Source organism: Rana temporaria, chromosome 10 (assembly GCF_905171775.1).
Source record: "Rana temporaria chromosome 10, aRanTem1.1, whole genome shotgun sequence".
Taxonomy (NCBI): Eukaryota; Metazoa; Chordata; class Amphibia; order Anura; family Ranidae; genus Rana; species Rana temporaria.
In genome coordinates, this window is record NC_053498.1 from 22553601 (window position 1) to 22572146 (window position 18546).

General features: G+C 43.7%; 1 protein-coding gene across 2 annotated transcripts in view; it reads right to left on the reverse strand.

Moving 5' to 3' along the window:
• The window catches only part of LOC120916432 (phospholipase A2 inhibitor and Ly6/PLAUR domain-containing protein-like), a 73772-nt gene that overhangs the window by 41057 nt on the left and 14169 nt on the right, over nt 1-18546 (reverse strand). The window contains exons 4-5 of one of the 2 annotated variants that reach the window (XM_040327398.1): nt 15760-15903; nt 13598-14026 (exon numbers count right to left, since the gene is read on the reverse strand). The exons of the other annotated variant lie outside the window; for it this stretch is intronic. Coding sequence (XP_040183332.1) covers nt 13911-14026; nt 15760-15903 — 260 coding nt within the window. The 3' untranslated portion in view covers nt 13598-13910. Of the gene's footprint in view, nt 1-13597; nt 14027-15759; nt 15904-18546 lie in introns of those variants that run through there. 2 annotated transcript variants of the gene reach the window in all.

Sequence of the window (18546 nt, forward strand, 5' to 3'; positions counted from 1 at the left end):
TATTTTAACATTTCCTCCTCTCGGTTCTTCAGAGATTCGTTCCAATACTCCAAATTGGATCATTGATGTATCATGTTTGTGCTGAAGGGCAACTTGCCTGCCAATGGGGGTATACAGTACATTTTTTCTGATATAGTAGATATGATCATATATCTTTGGCAGTGAAGGGGTTAGCCTGTAGGGGCGCTGTAGGGGTTAAGTGTGTCCTAATGTGTGGGGGCGTGGCTTGGCGTGTGGCATCACTGATTGTTGTTCCCTATGATAGGGAACAGATGATCAGTGACAGGACCGAGTCGCGAGCGCTTTGCCGGTGCCGCACACGTAACTCACGGCTGGGATCTTATAGGGGACATACATGTATGCCCTTGTGCCCAGCCATGCCATTCTGCCAAAGTATATAGTCGTGCGGTGGTCCTTAAGCGGTTAATTGTTAGGAATATAAGGGGGGAACTAATGCGAAAACCAAAATATAAAACTAATAACTATAATAATAAGCAGCTGCCAAAAAGTGTTCACACACTAAACAGTATATAAACAGTATATAAAATATGGGGGGTGTTATGGCGCTTGCTAATAATTGAAACTAAAAAATCAATAATAATTAATTAATGCAAATAAATAATTATAAATATAAAGTGCTGTGTAAGATCCAAAGTGAAAATCCGCAAATGTGCAAATAACACTAGTGAAAACACAGGAAGCTGACAACAGTAAATACTGCTGGCAGGAATAAACGTGTATAATATGCATGACAAACCAAAAAATTACGGTATATCAATCTCCAAATAAATGTGAAAAGTTCATATGTAAAAGTCAAAAACGTGAATAAAACACAGAAATTAGCCCAGTGCAAACAAAAGTTCTTATGCAATAAATGAACAGTGCAGCTGTGAGTCTCTGTGCAGTATTTTTTCCAATATCCATTACATTAATAAAAGGATTTGAAAAGAGTGATTGGTGTATCCTCTGATGGATATGGCACTTCATCCCTAGAAAATTATATAGGGTTATGGAAAATAAGGGGATTATAACGGTGCCTTGGATAAATCCCAAATACTAATATTAGGATTACCTAGACCCAACATGGATAAGTCTCAATAATGATAATCAATTGCAGTATGAAAACAGGATATCAAATTAGGAGAGGACTCAATAATTGGAAATGAAGCAATTTAGGGCAAACTCCACATTGTGCCCATGAGGTGCCAATGTACAGAGCTCGTGTATCCAGTGGGATTCAGCTTGACTAATTTTAATGATCTTATTGTCCCCCCTCCAATGGGGTTTATACTTCTCCAGGGGGGTCTCTATTGTGATAACGGTCATAGTGTCGGGACAAACTATGAATCCGGAACCAATTTTTTATGTTTTGCGTGTGTTCTCGAAGTCTTTTCCACAGTTCTCTTTTAGTTCTCCCGACATAATGAATACGGCAAGGGCACTCTAGGAGATACACTACCCCTTCAGTTTTACATGAAATAAAATCCTTAATTCTATATTCATGCCCAGTAAATGTTGACTTAAAACTTTCTTTTTTCTTCTTATTTTCTTTTGTATGTCTGTAAGTATAGCAGGTTTTACATGGGTAAAAGCCTTTCCCATTAAAAAAGGTAAAAGCTTTTTTTGCGGGTGGATCTAAAACATTTTTAGCAATAATATCCCTCAGAGTTGGAGTACTACAATATGTATACATGGGTTTCTCCGGTAGTATCGTTCCTAGATGTCGGTCCGCTTTAATAATATTCCAATATTTCTTACAAATGGTTTTGATTTGTTTGTGTTGTGATTTGTTTGTGTTGAACATTATGGTCCGTCACCAATGGAACTCCATACAATAATTCCTTATTCCTGGTTGAACCTTGGATTAATATTTCTCTTTCCAAAGCAGAGACCGCCTCTATTTTTTCATTAATGAACTCCTGTTGATAGCCCTGTTCTACAAATCTTTTACCAATAAATTCGGCTTGTTTTAAAAAGACTTCAGTTTTCGCGCAATTTCTCCTCAATCTCACTAACTGCCCCTTTGGTATATTGTCCGAACATGGGGCATAGTGACAGCTATCTAGGGGTAAGTAGCTATTTCTGTCTACTGATTTGAAATGAGTTTGTGTTATTAGTTTAGCTCCTTCTCTTAAAATTTCCAAATCCAAAAAATGTATTTTCTCATCACTCATCTCCCATGTAAGTTTAATATGCATCTCATTCAAATTCAGGTTAAAACCAAAAATCTAAAAGGCTCTCCATATCTCCTGCCCAGATTACTAAAATATCATCAATAAAACATTTAAAAAGGAGGAGTTGCTAGGGTTTCCTATTGTATAGGGCATCCTCCTCCCATTCAGCCATATACAAGTTTGCCACACTTGGCACATATTTTGCGGCCATTGCTATGCCGCAGATTTTCTTATAATAGATTTTTTCATACCAAAAATAATTGTGGTCTAAACTGTATTTAAGGCAATTGACAATAAATCTCTTTTGTGAAGTTTTTAAAACACTTAAATCATTCAAAACCCAATGTGTTGCTTGTATAGCGTCCTTGTGATTTATGATTGTGTAAAGTGATGAAACATCTGCTGTAGCGAGATATATAGGTCTACCATCCCGTTTTATAGTATCCAGTAGCTGTATCAGATGTTTTGTATCTCTAAGTTACAAATTGGTTTTCTTCAGCAATGGTTGGAGAAACCAGTCAATGTACTCTCCAATTCTTGCTTCCACTGAATTTATTCCATTTACGATAGGTCTTCCTGGTGGATTTTCTTTAGATTTATGAACCTTAGGGAGAGTATATATAATGGGAATCCTACATCCAAGGGGCTGAAGATATATTCCTTCTTTTTTATTTTTAAGGCCCTTATTTTTTCCTTTTTCTATTAGGTACGCCAAGTCATCTTTATAGCATACTATTGGATTTCCAGACAATTTAAGGTAGGTGTCCTCATCACTGAGTTGACGTTCCAGTTCTTTTTTGTATGACGTTTTAGATTGTATTACTATGGCACCTCATTTGTCGGCCTGTCTTATTACTATGTCTTTTCTTTCTTCCAATTTTCTTATGCCACTTTTGATACCTCCAGGATCATAGGGCCAGATTCACAGAAGAGATACGATGGCGTATCTCCTGATACGCCGTCGTATCTCTGTGATCCGCCCGTCCTAACTATGCGGCTGATTCATAGAATCAGTTACGCATAGATAGCTCTAAGATCCGACAGGTGTAATTGACTTACACTGTCAGATCTTAGGATGCAATTCTATGCCGGCCGCTAGGTGGCGATTCCATTGCGGTCGGCGTAGAATATGCAAATGACTACTTACGGCAATCAGTGTTAAACTGTTAAAATCCAAAATGTGATAAATTAAAAAGTTGATAAATATCCTGAGACTAAAAAATCCATATTGCCTATCGGGGCCATGGCAAATCCCAAATACTAATATTAGGATTACCTAGACCTAACAGGGATAAGTCTCAATAATGATAATCAATTGCAGTATGAAAACAGGATATCAAATTAGGAGAGGACTCAATAATTGGAAATGAAGCAATTTAGGTCAAACTCCACATTGTGCCCATGAGGTGCCAATGTACAGAGTTTGTGTATCCAGTGGGATTCAGCTTGACTAATTTTAATGATCTTATTGTCTACCTCCAATGGGGTTTATACTTCTCTATTCCCCATACCATTAAGGAAGAGGGGTCTCTATTGTGATAACAGCCATAGTGTCGGGACAAACTATGTTTCGGGAACCCATTTTTTATGTTTTGCGTGTGTTCTCGAAGTCGTTTCCACAGTTCTCTTTAGCGCTCCCGACATACTGAATACGGCAAGGGCACTCTAGGAGATACACTACCCCTTCAGTTTTACATGAAATAAAATCCTTAATACTATATTCATTCCCAGTAGATGTTGACGTAAAACTTTCTATACTTGCAGACATACAAAAGAAAGTAAGAAGAAAAAATAAAGTTTTAAGTCAACATTTACTCTCCTAATTTTCTCCTAGTTTTCATACTGCAATTGATTATCATTATTTACCTGTTAGGTCTAGGTAATCCTAATATTAGTATTTGGGATTTGCCATGGCCCCGATAGGCAATATGGATTTTTTAGTCTCAGGATATTTATCAACTTTTTAATTGATCACATTTTGGATTCTAAAAGTTTAACACTGGTTAGTTATATTTATATTTTTATTTTTCGTTACCTATTTACACCAGGCATCACATATATCAAGTGGAATTCCTTTTATTAATATAATTTTCATTAACTAACCAGTCAGATGACATTAGTGGATTTCAGTGTTAGTATTGGAGAGAAGTTTATTTAATATTTTTTAGGGTGTAATTTATTAAATGACCACTAGATGGAGTTTCCGTTATGTTTCCCTAATCATGTGGTATAACTTTAATGTTAGCTTATTTTAACCACTTCAAAAAAAAAAAACGCAATAAGCGTATATTGATTGGTTTGCGCAAAAGTTATAGTTATTTTTTTTTTTACTAGTAATGGCGGCGATCTGCGTTTTTTTTTGTCAGGCCTGAGATATTGTGGCAGACATATCAGACACTTTTGACACTATTTTGGGACCATTCACATTTACACAGCGAACAGTGCTAAAAAAAATGCATTGATTACTGTATAAATGTGACTAGCAGTGAAGGGGTTAACTCTAGGGGGCGAGGAAGGGGTTAAATGTGTAAACTGGGAGTGATTCTAACTGTGTGTGAAGGGGGACTGACTGGGGGAGGTGACCGATGCTGTGTCCCTATGTACAAGGGACACAGCATCGGTCTCCTCTCTCCCTGACAGGACGTGAAGCTCTGTGTTTACACACACAGCTCCACGTCCCTGCTGTCACTGCCGATCGCGGGAACATGGCAGACATCGCAGCCGCCAGGCACGCGCATCGGCTTCTCAGCGATGCACCAGGCACAGTGTTTCCCCACGGCGCGCGCGGGGAATGTAAATAGCAGGACGTCCAGGGACGTCCACCCGGCACATGAGAACCACGCTGTGGACGTCTTTCGTATATAGCGTGGGTCTCAAGTGGTTAAATACATTTTTGTTAATATCTAATCATATTATGATACCTATATCATATATCACAAACCATTAGATGTTATCAGGTAAGATCATTTATGGTTGATTATTTTAAAAATGGTCTAGGATGCATTATAGGGTTTGACCACCAGATGGAGCATCCAGTCAGTTAGCCCTTATTCACTTATGGATTTTCTAATATGATGTTATTTTATGTTATAGCATGTTTTTAATCCTTTATGGATGCATTGGTTCTAAATGAAATTTGGTAAGCCCGTTGTCATTGTGTCATGTGTTACCATGACAGTGCGGCTGTTTAAAAGTCACCCATCTACACCACGGCTCCATACCCTATGATTAAGTGGCGTAAACAGCCACGTAACGCGTAAGGGAGGTCAGGATGGAGAGCCAGTGGTGACATCATTTCCGCTCGCGGCCAAGAGCAGAAGTGCCGTTGTTATTGTGAAGTGTATTACGCGCTTGTGTATCGTCTAAACTGCAAGTGCATTGATGTTTTTTATTAAATATTATTGGAAACGTTATCACACTATGGAGCCACCTATTTTCTCATTTTGCTATTGAGAGCCATCTTTCCACATTAAAGGTGCATATTGCTGCTAAGGAGCTTCTGCCACTGTGGTATGAAAGAGGCTTGATTGCAAGCCAGCCAAGGTGAGAGGCTGGGGGAAACGGGGTCACCTGGATTGGAGCACCTGCACATTTAGGAACAGTTGTGGATGGTGGAATATTCTGCACGTTATTGGATATTGGAAAAAATACTGCACAGAGACTCACATCTGCACTATTCTTTATTGCATGAGAAATTTTGTTTGCATTGGGATAATTTCCGTGTTTTATTCACGTTTTTGACTTTTACATATGAACTTTTCACAATTATTTGGAGATTTATATACCGGAATTTTTTGGTTTGTCATACATATTATACACGTTTATTCCTGCCAGCAGTATTTACTGTTGTCAGCTTTCTGTGTTAACACTAATGTTATTTGCACATTTGCGGATTTGCACTTTGGATCTTACACAGCACTTTATAGTTATAATTATTTATTTGCATTAGTTAATTATTGTTGATTTTTTTAGTTTACATTATTAGCAAGCGCCATAACACCCCCCATATTTTATAATTGTTAGGAATGATTCTATGTAATTATTTACAGAGCAGTACATTTATTAATACTTATTTTAAATTTCCTGTAATTTGATCATCTAATATACTTATAATATTCTTTTGAGGATCTCCTACATGAGTAGAATATAATAGTTAAAGCGGAACTTCACTCTCTCAATCAACATTGGCTAGTTTCAATCCGTATGCTGCTCTAGTAAATAGATAGGAATGTATATTATATTTACTTGTTTTAAACTTTCTTTTTACATTTCTTCACTTACTTTCTGGTTTCCAGACCTATACAAATTATGTCAGAAGCGGCTCAAGGCTTTGTAAAGGGCCTTAAGCAAAACTTAGGCACAAGGCCCCACTTACACCAATAATTCAAGCAATAAAAATTAACTGAGAAGAAAAGTAACCGCTCAGATGAACCAAGGAACTTTTACTCACTGCATCCAAACCGTGGGTGCCGGCAATGCAATTAATGCAAATTTAATACTATGAATAAGCACTGAAGCACAGTGCGAAACGCGTTAGCCTTTTTCTGATTGTTTGCTGTGGCGTGTGATGTTCTGTGACCGGTTTTAATAAAAAGGAACGTTTTTGGAGTGCGGCTGTCCCAGCTTCTTCTCTTCAATTTTGCAATAAAAATGAACTGTATAAGGAGGGTAAGTGGATACAGTACAGGGGGCAGCAGGGCACGGCACCATGGGAGGGTAAGTGGGCACATTACAGTTGGCAGGAGGGCACAGCACAGGGGGGAGGGTAAGTGGGCACAGCACAGGGGGGGGGTAAGTGGGCACAGTACAGGGGGCAGGAGGGTACAGTACAGGGGGAGCAGAAGGGCATCTTGTGCATCATCTTTAGAAGAGGCTTTCTTCTGGGATGACAGCAATGCAGACCAATTTGATGCAGTGTGCGGCGTATGGTCTGAGCACTGACAGGCTGACCCCCCACCCCTCCAACCTCTGCAACAATGCTGGCAGCACTCATACGTCTCTTTCCCAAAGACAACCTCTGGATATGATGCTGAGCACGTGCACTCAACTCCTTTGGTTGACCATGACGAGGCCTGTTCTGAGTGGAACCTGTCCTGTTAAACCGCTGTATGGTATTGGCCACCGTGCTGCAGCTCAGTTTCAGGGTCTTGGCAATCTTCTTATAGCCTATTAGGTAGATTCAGAAAGAGTTAGGCCGGCTTATCAGTAGATAAGCCGACCTAACTCAGAATCTACGCCGACCTATGTTTAAGCGTATGCTAACAGAGATACGCTTAAACATATCTAAGATACGACGGCTTGCGCCGTCCTATCTTAGATTGCAATATTTCGGATGGCCGCTAGGTGGCGATTCCATTGCGGTCGGCGTAGAATATGTAAATGAGTTGATACGCCGATTCACGAACGTACGCCCGGCCGCCGCAGTAGTTTTACGCCGTTTCCGTAAGGCATTAGCAGGCCTAAAGTTATTCCATCTATTAGGTGGAATAACAATGTTAAAGTATGGCCGCCGTTCCCGCCCGAGATTCAAATTTTTTACGCTGTTTGCGTAAGTCGTCCGCGAATCAGGATTTACGTCGTTTACGTCCACGTCGAAATCAATAGGCCTGTGCGGCGTACTTAGCCGCAATGCACCCTGGGAAATGTAGGCGCCTGGCGCATGCGCCTTAAAAAAAACCCGCAAAAAACGTGAGGTCAAGCCTCATTACCATAAAACACGCCCCCCTCCAAGACATTTGAATTTGGCGCCCTTACGCCCGCCCGCTTTAGGCTACGCTGCCGTATATTAGCAGGCAAGTACATTGAGCCTAGCTAACTTACGGTGGCGTAGCCTAAACAGGCTAAGCTACGCCGCCGCAAGTTTGCACCCAGGTACCTGAATCTACCTATTTGTCATCTTTATGTAGAGCAACTATTCTTTTTTTTCAGATCCTCAAAGGGTTCTTTGCCATGATGTGCCATGTTGAACTTCCAGTGACCAGTATGAGAGAGTGATAACACCAAATTTAACACACCTGCTCCCCATTCACACTTGAGACCTTGTAACACTGGGCCCAATTTGGACATTTACACCTAGGGGTGTACGTGTACCAGTGGTGGACTGACAACTTATGGGGCCCCTGGGCAATAGAAGATTATGGGCCCCCCCGGGCTTACAGATGGCCACCACGCCAGGAGGCATTGCATAGGCAGGGCAGCTAAAATCTCAGGCTTTTAACATCAAAAGCATGTCGGTTTTGGACATATTAGGGACAGATGTAAAAAAAACACAGATTTTTACATACTGTCCCTGGTTTTATTGAGCCTGGCACCCTGATGGGGCCCCCTAGTGGCATGGGGCCCTCGAGCAGTGCCCGAGAGTCCCAATGGTCAGTCCGCCCCTGGGGTGTACTCACTTTTGTTGCCAACTGTTTAGACATTAATAGCTGTGTGTTGAGTTATTCATTTGATGTGGGGACATGTGTGTATGCTGGCAGCCGCTCATTAGATATCACACTAGGGAGGTCTGCGCGGTGGTTGTTTAGTTACAGTGCCTTGAAAAAGTATTCATAACCCTTGGAATTTTCCACAATTTGTCATGTTACAGCCTAAAATGTAACTGGATTTTATTTGGATTTTATGTGATAGACCAATACAAAGTGGCACATAATTGTGAAGTGGAAGGATAATTATAAATGTTTTTTAAAATACCATATTTATCGGCGTATATCGCGCACTATTTTCCTCTTAAAATAAGGGGAAATCGTGGGTTCGCGATATACGCTGATAGCCGCTTCCCGCACTCTGTTTGAAATCCTGCGCCGACATATACCGAGTGCAGTACACTCGGGTACATTCGGCCAGGTTCGGCTTCGCTCCTGCTCACGCATAAACGTCACAGAGCGTGAGCGCGAGCTAAGCCGAGCCTTGCCGAATGTACCCGAGTGTACTGCACTCGGTATATGTCGGCGCAGGATTTCAAACTCGGCGCGGAAACGAGCGGGGACGACGCGAGGACGCCGCAGAAGGACGCCGGACCCGCCGAAGAGGACACCGGACCCGCCGAAGAGGACACCGGACCTGCCGCAGAAGGACACCGGACCCGCCGCAGAAGGACACCCGAAGCCGAAGGACACCCGAAGCCGCAGAAGGACACCGGACCCGACGAGGCCGCCGATGGACGCCGCGCAAGACACCAAAACTGTAAGTACAAAACAAACTTTTTTCCCACAGGATTGGGGCAACTTTAGGGGTGCGCGGTATACGTGGGAGCGCGTTATACCGTGATAAATACGGTACTTTGTATAACCATCTTCAGCTGCAATTACAGCTGAAAGTCTTTTTGGGGATGTCTCTACCAGCTTTGCACATCTAGAGATGTAGTGATGACAAGTATCACGTAGAGAAAAATTACGTTTTTTCCATGACATCGTATGCAGCATAACAGGTTTTTTTCTAAAGCCTGGTACACACGATCGTATTTTCTGCGGACAAAGCGTAGGACTTTTTTCCGAAGGGCGTTGGCCAGGAATTTGTCTTGCATACAAACCGCACAAAATTGTCGGCCAACAAACACAAAACTACATGTTTTTTCAGCTCTATAGCGGCACCCTTTGGGCACCTTCTGCTAATGTTGTGTTTGGTAAGCATTGCTCCTGAGCATGCGTGTTTGTACTTTGGAGTTTTGTCCGAAGGACTTGTGTACACATGCTCGGAAAATCCGACAACACACAATTCTTGGTAGACAATTTTAAAGCATGCTATCCAACATTTGTCCATGGAAAATCTGACAATTGTCTGATGGATCGTACAGATGGTCGGATTTTCCGACAACAGCCTGTCATCACACAATTCCCATTGAATAATCCGATTGTGTGTACGAGGCTTTAGATTGCCCTGTTTTTGGCTCCATCCATCTGTCCATCATCTCTGACCAGCTTCCCTGTCCCTGCCATGTGATGTTTTAGGGTGATGGTGCAGTGTTATGCCGCATACACACGATCGGAAATTCCGACAAAAAAACTGTTTTTTTCTGTCCAAATTTTGGCTCAAACTCGTGTTGCATACACACGATCACACAAATGTTGTCTGAAATTCCGACCGTTAAGAACGCCGTGACGTACAACACTATAACGAGCCAAATTAATTGCGTCAAATTAATTGAAAGCATGCATGTTTTTTTGTGCATCGGAATTGCATACAGACGATCGGAATTTCCGACAAGAACTTTTGCAGTTGGAAAATTTGAGAACCAGCTCTCAAATTTTTGCTGTCGGAAATTCCAACAGAAAAATTCCGATGGGGCCTACACACTGTCGGAATTTCCCACCAAAAGCTCACATCGGACTTTTCTTGTTGGAAATTTCGACCGTTTGTACGCGGCATTAGTTTTCCGCCACACATAGCGTTTTCCTTTTAAGCCAAAAAGTTACATTTTGGTCTCATCTGACCAGAGCACCTTCTTCCACATGTTTGCTGTGTCCCCCAGGGCCATCTTTAACGCAGGGCAAATGGGGAATCTTCCCAAGACCCATTCATTGATGTAGGGCCTCAAACGTTGATAAGTCAAGTGACTTCCTCCATTCTATCCAGCTCGGTATGGGTTAAGTCACGTCCCTTCACCCCCACCTGCTTAGCTCAGTCTGAGTCTCTTCCCCAGCCTGCCGATATGCTGGATTCCGACCCTCCCATGCCTCCTCTGCAGGCGGCTCCTGGATGACATTGCTCTGCACAGTAGAATGTCTCCCTGGGTGACACTGTGTCCTGCTTTGAACCAGGCTCCCCCTCCTATCACCTCTGATATCTTCCCAGGGAGTCTCAGCTGCTGCAAAACCTCTTGGAGGAGGGAGGGGGGACAGAGGACAGGGCTGCTGGGTGTTGTAGTGCAGGGCAGTGATTGACAGCTGTGGGCTCAGCAATAACCCCCCTTCCTACCTCTCCACCCTCAATATTAACCCCCATCCCCCGCTCTTCACCCTCAATAAATAATAACCCCCCCTCCCTGCCTCTCCACCCTCAATAATAACCCCCTCCCTGCCTCTCCACCCTCAACAATAACCCCCTTCCCTGCCTCTCCACCCTCAATAATAACCCCCCTCCCTGCCTCTCGACCCTCAATAATAACTAATCTCCCAGCTTCTCCCCCCTTAATAAATAATAACATACCTCCCCGCCTCTCCATCCTCAATAATAACCCCGTTCCCCGCTTCTCCACCCTCAATAATAACCCTCTTCCCCACTTCTCCACCCTCAATTACCGTATTTATCGGCGTATACCGCGCACTTTTTTGCCCTGAAAATCAGGGCAAAATCGTGGGTGCACGGTATATGCCGATACCCGCTTTCCTGCGCCGAGTTTGAATACTGCGCCGGCATATACCGAGCGCAGTACACTCGTGTATCGTCGGCCAGTCTCGGCTCCTCTCGCGCTGACGTCCTGGACGTACAGGACGTCAGCGCGAGAGTTGCCAAGCCTGCCCGACGATACACGAGTGTACTGCGCTCGGTATATGTCGGCGCAGTATTCAAACTCGGCGCGGGAAACGAGCGGGGAGGACGCCGCAGAAGGACGCCGGACCCGATGGAGAGGACACCCGAAGCCGCAGACGGACGCCGGACCCGACGAGGCCGCCGATGGACGCCGCGCAAGACACCAAAACTGTAAGTACAAAAAATCTTTTTTCCACAGGAATTGGGGCAACTTTAGGGGTGCGCGCTATACGCGGGAGCGCGCTATACCCCGATAAATACGGTATAACCCCCTTCCCTGCCTCTCCATCCTCAATAATAACCCCTTTCCCTGCCTCTCCACCCTCAATAATAACCCCCTTCCCTGCCTCTCCACCCTCAATAATAACCCCCTTCTCCGCTTCTCCACCCTCAATAATAACTAATCTCCCCGCTTCTCCACCCTCAATTATAACCCCCTTCCCTGCCTCTCCACCCACAATAATAACCCTCCTTTGTGAAGAAACAGCAGTGCACTGATGGTTAATGAGGGACGATGTAATATGAAGGGGGGTCCTCTGTAATAATGGGGGTAGTATGGAGGAGGGAGTCCTGTGTTATGATGTGGGAGGGGGATCCTGTAATTATAGGGGCAGTATGGGGAATGTGGGTCCTATGTAGTGATTTGTGTAGTATGGGGGAGTAATGAATCAGTTTCGTTTTTAGGATTAGATATGCTTTAAACAATTGAATAATTCAGTTTTATTGTTTATTTGAACTCATATATTGAGGTTTTCTGTAGCGGAATGAGACACTGGAGACAATTTGGTTGCAGAGTAAAATATTGTTTTATTGAAGCTCATAGCTCAGGACAGAGTCCAGGTACAATATCTTGGCGGTTACAAGAAGGTGCATTTCTCTAGCGGTTGCAAAACATATAGCAAAGATTTTCCTGCATAAATCATCAATTCATCAAAGGCCTAAAAGTGTACCAGCAGTCAAATAAAAGTTAATAACCTAACATTAGGAGGCAGAAATAGGCACCTCTAGGTTCTTCACCTGGATTGGTGTGCTCTGGGCTTAGGGGCTCCTCCTAGGTAGAAGTTGGCACTACATACATGCACACTGTGGAGCCGTTTATCACTTTCCAATGTCAGTTGACAAAGTTTTACACACTGCAGGTTTGCTTTAGGGCAGATTAATAACGAGTAATAAATGCCCAGCATACTGCTTCTGCCACCCCATCAAAGGTTTCTTCACTATAAGAGCTGAGAAAATATGTAATAGACTCCCTCCAGAGGTGGTTCTGGCCAGATCGGTAGATTGCTTTAAGAAAGGTCTGGATACTTTCCTAAATGTACAGAATATAACTGGGTACTAGACATGTGCACACTGAAATATTGTTTCGGAATTTCGCTGGTAGTCCTTTACTTTGGGGGGGGGGGGGGGGTGACCTCCCCAAAGTTAAGGACTACAGGTCCCAGCATGACCCTCCCCCAGAGCTCAAGATGTAAGACCCCCCCCCCCCCAAATAGTGAAGAACTACAGGTCCCAGCATAAACCTGTGAAATCTATGGGCTCACACCCTTAGATCTTAGGGGGTTCATGCTGGGTGGTGTAGTCCTTCAAATTTGGGGGGGTACATCTTTAGATATTAGAAGTTCATGCTGGGACTTGTAGTCCTTCACTTTTGGTGGGAATGTGACGGACTACAGGTCCCACCATGAACCCCTCAGAGCTGAAGATGTGACCCCCCAACCAGTGAAGAACTACAGGTCCCAGGATGAACCAGTGAATTCTATGGGGGTCACACAAAAAAGTATACAATTTTTTATTTTTTTAGGAAGGGGGGGGTTGTCCCTGAATGGCAGTTTGGAAATGTGGTCACTCTAGTTGGGTATAGGATTGGGTATATGGGATTGTATGATATTATTTATTTATTTGTATATTTTTATTGGTGAACTAGATGGACTTGTGTGATTTTTCAACATGACCAACTATGTAACTTTGTTACTCATTGCTCAACCTGTTGTGTTCTAAGAAATTGCCTAGGACTAGAAACCCCCTCACTAATGTTAGGCTAAATAGAGGACTGGGGTCGTCTCTTTAAAGTAATGGTAGCACCAGCCCTACTACCAATGCCTCCAACATGATGGTTATTGCTCGGCAATGCAAGTGTAACCCACAGGAGAGAGAAAGCAAGAAGAGAAGAGGAGGTGACCTCAAGTATGCTGGGCAGGATCAATGTAAAGCAAATAACTGAATTACTACACAGCTTTGTTAACTCTGCAATCCATCAAACGTTCCCCTTTAGTAGCATTTGTAATTGTTAGACTCAACCTTAGTTGCTGGAATTCCATTAAAGTCAACATAGCATGAACCCGGAGTGACACAGCCTTGAATTACATAGTTCTTCTGTTCTTCCCCTGCAAGAAAAATAAAAAAAAAAAGACTTAAAAGAAGAAATGTTGTTAGGTGCACATTGATTTAAAAAAAAAATTGTAATTCAGTGTACTGCTAAGGATGTTGTGTAGTAATGAGCTGAGCTGCCCTGGGATCGGTTCGATCAGTGTTTGACGAACTTCAAAGAAACCCAAACCCATTGATATCAATGGGAGCCCAATTTGTCAAATAAAAAATGCCCATTTTCTGGGCTAATAAGCAAAGGGGTGTCAACAAAATACCCTGGAGGTGATGGGGAGCACTGCCTTGTGAGACGTCTACCAATGCAAAAAAAAAGTAAAAAAAAAATACATTGGACCAGGAGCAGTGCTTTTTTTTTAATGTTTGAAAAGGGAGCTCCAACCAAAAGGGGAGGCTCTGCTTGTTCGCACACCCACTGCCACATTTGGCACATTTTGAGGGGGGGGGGGGGGGGGGCGGGTACTTGGCTTTGACAGGTACCCGCTCTCACTTCTAGGTAAGATCCCTGCAGTGAGCATGCTCTCAGCACAGAAATCGTGGCCACCTATGGACACATACACTATATTGTCAAAAGTATTGGGACGCCTGCCTTTACACGCACATGACCTTTAATGGCATCCCAGTCATAGTCCGTAGGGTTCAATATTGAGTTGGCCCACCCTTTGCAGCTATAACAGCTTCAACTCTTCTGGGAAGGCCGTCCACAAGGTTTAGGAGTGTGTCTATGGGAATATTTTTCCATTCTTCCAGAAGCATTTGTGAGGTCAGGCACTGAGACCTAAGGTGTTCTATCGGGTTGAGGTCAGGCGCACAAAGCAAGGTCCTTAAAGACATGGATGAGTGAGTTTGGGGTGGAGGAACTTGACTGGCCTGCACAGAGCCCTGACCTCAACCTGACAGAACACCTTTGGGATGAATTAGAGCGAAGACTGCAAGCCAGGTCTTCTCGTCCAATTTCAGTGCCTGACCTCACAAATGCATACCTCCCAACATTTTGAGATGGAAATGAGGGACACCTACTAACAAATGTATGTAGGCATAGGACACACCCCCTGTCACACCCCCTTAAAGGAGAATTAACCCAAAAAAGGATAATTGAATCCACAAGGGCTTTTTTTTACCACTACTATTCCTTTATATTGGCTTTTAAAATGTACAAATGCAGCAATTTAGAAATTGGATGAAAGGTTTAGCACGGGGAAACACTTTGTGAAAGATAAAAAGTGCATTTTATATACAACTTTATAGATCAGACCAAAATGAGGAACAAATAGGGAGGAATGAGGGACAGAGGGACATTGCTCCAAATCAGGGTCAGTCCCTCAAAATCAGGGACAGTTTGGAGCTATGCGAAATGCGCTTCTGGAAGAATGGTCAAACATTCCCATAGACACACTCCTAAACCTTGTGGACGGCCTTCCCAGAAGAGGTTAAGCTGTTAGAGCTGCCAAGGGTGGGCCAACTCATTATTAAACCCTACAGACTAAGACTGGGATGCTATTAAAGTTTATGTGCATGTAAAGGCACACGTCCCAATACTTTTGACAATATAGTTATGTGCAGTATGTGGGCTTTAGAGCCCAACCCCTTTGCCACCACACATATATGTGTTATGTGGGTGGAAAGCAGTTAAATTAATAAAAATAAATTGTGCCTTCTAACACTTGAGTAGGTGTGTGTGTGCGCGGACATGTGCATTAGCAGGCTTGCTTGGAATAAAGAGTGGCAACATTACCTGGGCGAGCTGCAGGGCCATTGTAGCTTACGCACTGTGCCTCAGTGCCAAAACATTTTTTTTCTACGGGTGTGCACGTTGTGGCGTCCACCGCAAAGCAGGCTGGGCATGTACGACCGTTCTCAGTTGTGCTTGCAGGCGGCACTTGACATTGCAGAAAAGGTAATTATAAGAAAGAAGGAAAACATGGTCAGTGACTAACAACAGTAAGAAATCTCCATACCATTTCCCTGATATGACCCCATCACAAGCTCTAGTTGCATTTACAAGGAGAATCAGTTTTTCTGATGCGCCTAAAGACACATTGAGGTTGATTTACTAAAGGGGTGAAACATTTTACCTACCAATGTGGATTTTCCCATATCTTTGTGAATAAGGTAAAACAGGGTGAAAATTCATTTTGCAAAGAATATCCAATTATGTGCAAGGAAAAAAAAAAAAAAAAAGATTCTTTGCTTGCATTTAATTGGATGGTTAGTCAACACAACTTCAACTGCCAGCAAAATGTTACGGCTGCAGGAAAGTCAACTGGGGCTGCAGAGTAAGAGAATTCACACCTCTCTTGGAGGGGATGATAAAGGACTATATACAAGATAGACATGTGCGTTCCCGTTCGTAACGAATGGATTTTCGTACGAATTTGTTAGTATTCGTACATTCGTATCAATTCGAACATCCGAAAAGCTGAAAGAACCAAAATACGAAAATTACGGAATTACGAATAAGCAAAATAACGAACAAGCGAAAATACGAACGTATCCGTCACCGAGATACCAAACTCTGGACACAGATAGAACAGGCCCAAAGTATGATCCCCTTAGGGGGGACCCCATGGTGCTTTCACTCACTCCCGACAGACCTTAAACGCCACCCTCTGATAGGGACCTCCTCACGACTCTGCTCCCGACTTTTGTCCCAGTTGTCACTGTCATCCCCGAATTCTCCTCTATACCCCATACTGGGGAACCCCCAGTTCTTGCCGGGTACGCAGGACGTGGTCTTCCGGGATCTGAGCGGGACGGGCCTCCACCAAGCCTCACACTTCAGCGCGAGGGGGCGCTGTAAAACAATCTTGGAACTTACCTCTCCCCGAGGCCCATTCCCCCTGGACTTCCTGAGAGCGCGACAGTTAAGCCACTTCCTCAGCTCGAGGAAGCCCCCTGATGATAATGGTCAACCACTCACAGCGCTGGAGGACCTCTGTGCCTCCACAGGGACGCTGAGGCATACGCTCTCACTGGCCTACGACCTACTGATCTCGCCATCACCTGACTTTGTGCCCCCGGGTATTCTGAACTGGGGAAAGGAATTAGACCATCAATTTAAACCAACTGAGAGGCAACACATTCTTCGATACACGCATAAGTCCTCTATATGTGCCAAGATTCAAGAGACCAATTATAAAGTCATGTCCCGTTGGTACAGGACCCCGGTGCTGCTGCACAAGTTCTACCCAGCGACATCAGATCTTTGCTGGCGCTGTTTGGAAGATAAAGGCACTCTGCTTCATATCTTCTGGTCCTGCCCCAGACTGACGCACTTTTGGCGAGTAATAAGGGAGACCATGCAAAAATTTACGGACCGTACTATCCCAAACGACCCAGCGTTCTTCCTTCTCCATGCATCTTCCATCCCTGACAGGGTATACAAAAAATCTGTGATTCGACACCTGCTAGACGCAGCCAAGGCCTGCATCCCTCTTCTCTGGAAGTCACCACACTCACCGACTGTTGCCATGTGGCTCCGGAAAGTTGAAACTATACAGGACATGGAAGACCTCGTCCTTACAGAGCAAAAGAGACAGGAGACTTACACCAACACCTGGCAACTGTGGAATGTTTTTATTTTTTCCACGGAGGGCTAGGCTTTACGGGGGGACACAGACGACACAACTACCAGTTGAAAGTACAGATTTGCCCTCCCAATCGGCCCTGTAATCCGAATTGGCACCTTAGAGGCCACTTTGGATCCGCTTCCTTGGTACTCCATGCCTGTGGATACCTCTACTCTTTTACTTTTACTTCTTCTTTTACTTTTACCTTTACTCTTACTTTGCCCTACTTATACCCTCACCACACTACACTCCACCCCCCCCTTACTTTTTTGCCCCCTTTTCCCCTCTATTCTTAGTTTATTTTCACTTGTTCCCTGCTTTAGACCCTGAACCCCATAAATGACCTGGAGGATGGGGGTAAATAGTTCAATCTCTGTATTTGCGGACGATACTAAGCTAAGCAGGGCAATAACTTCTCTGCAGGATGTGGAAACATTGCAAGAAGATCTGAACAAATTAATGGGATGGGCAACTACATGGCAAATGAGGTTTAACGTAGAAATTTTTTAAATAATGCATTTGGGTGGCAAAAATAGGAATGCAATCTACTCACTGTGGGGAGAACCTCAGGGGCAATCAAGGACTGAAAAGGACCTGGGGGTCCTAGTAGATGATAGGCTCTGCAATGGTATGCTATGCCAAGCTGCTGCAAGCAAAGCAAACAGAATATTGGCATGCATTAAAAAGGGGATTAACTACAGAGATAAAACAATAATTCTCCCGCTCTACAAGACTCTGGTCCGGCCGCACCTGGAGTATGCTGTCCAGTTCTGGGCACCGGTCTTCAGGAAGGATGTGCTGGAACTTGAGAGGCCAGAGAAGGGCAACAAAAACTAATAAAGGGTCTGGAGGATATTAGTTATGAGGAAAGGTTGCGAGTACTGAACTTATTCTCTCTGGAGAAGAGGCGCTTGAGAGGGGATATGATTTCAATGTACAAATACGGTACTGGT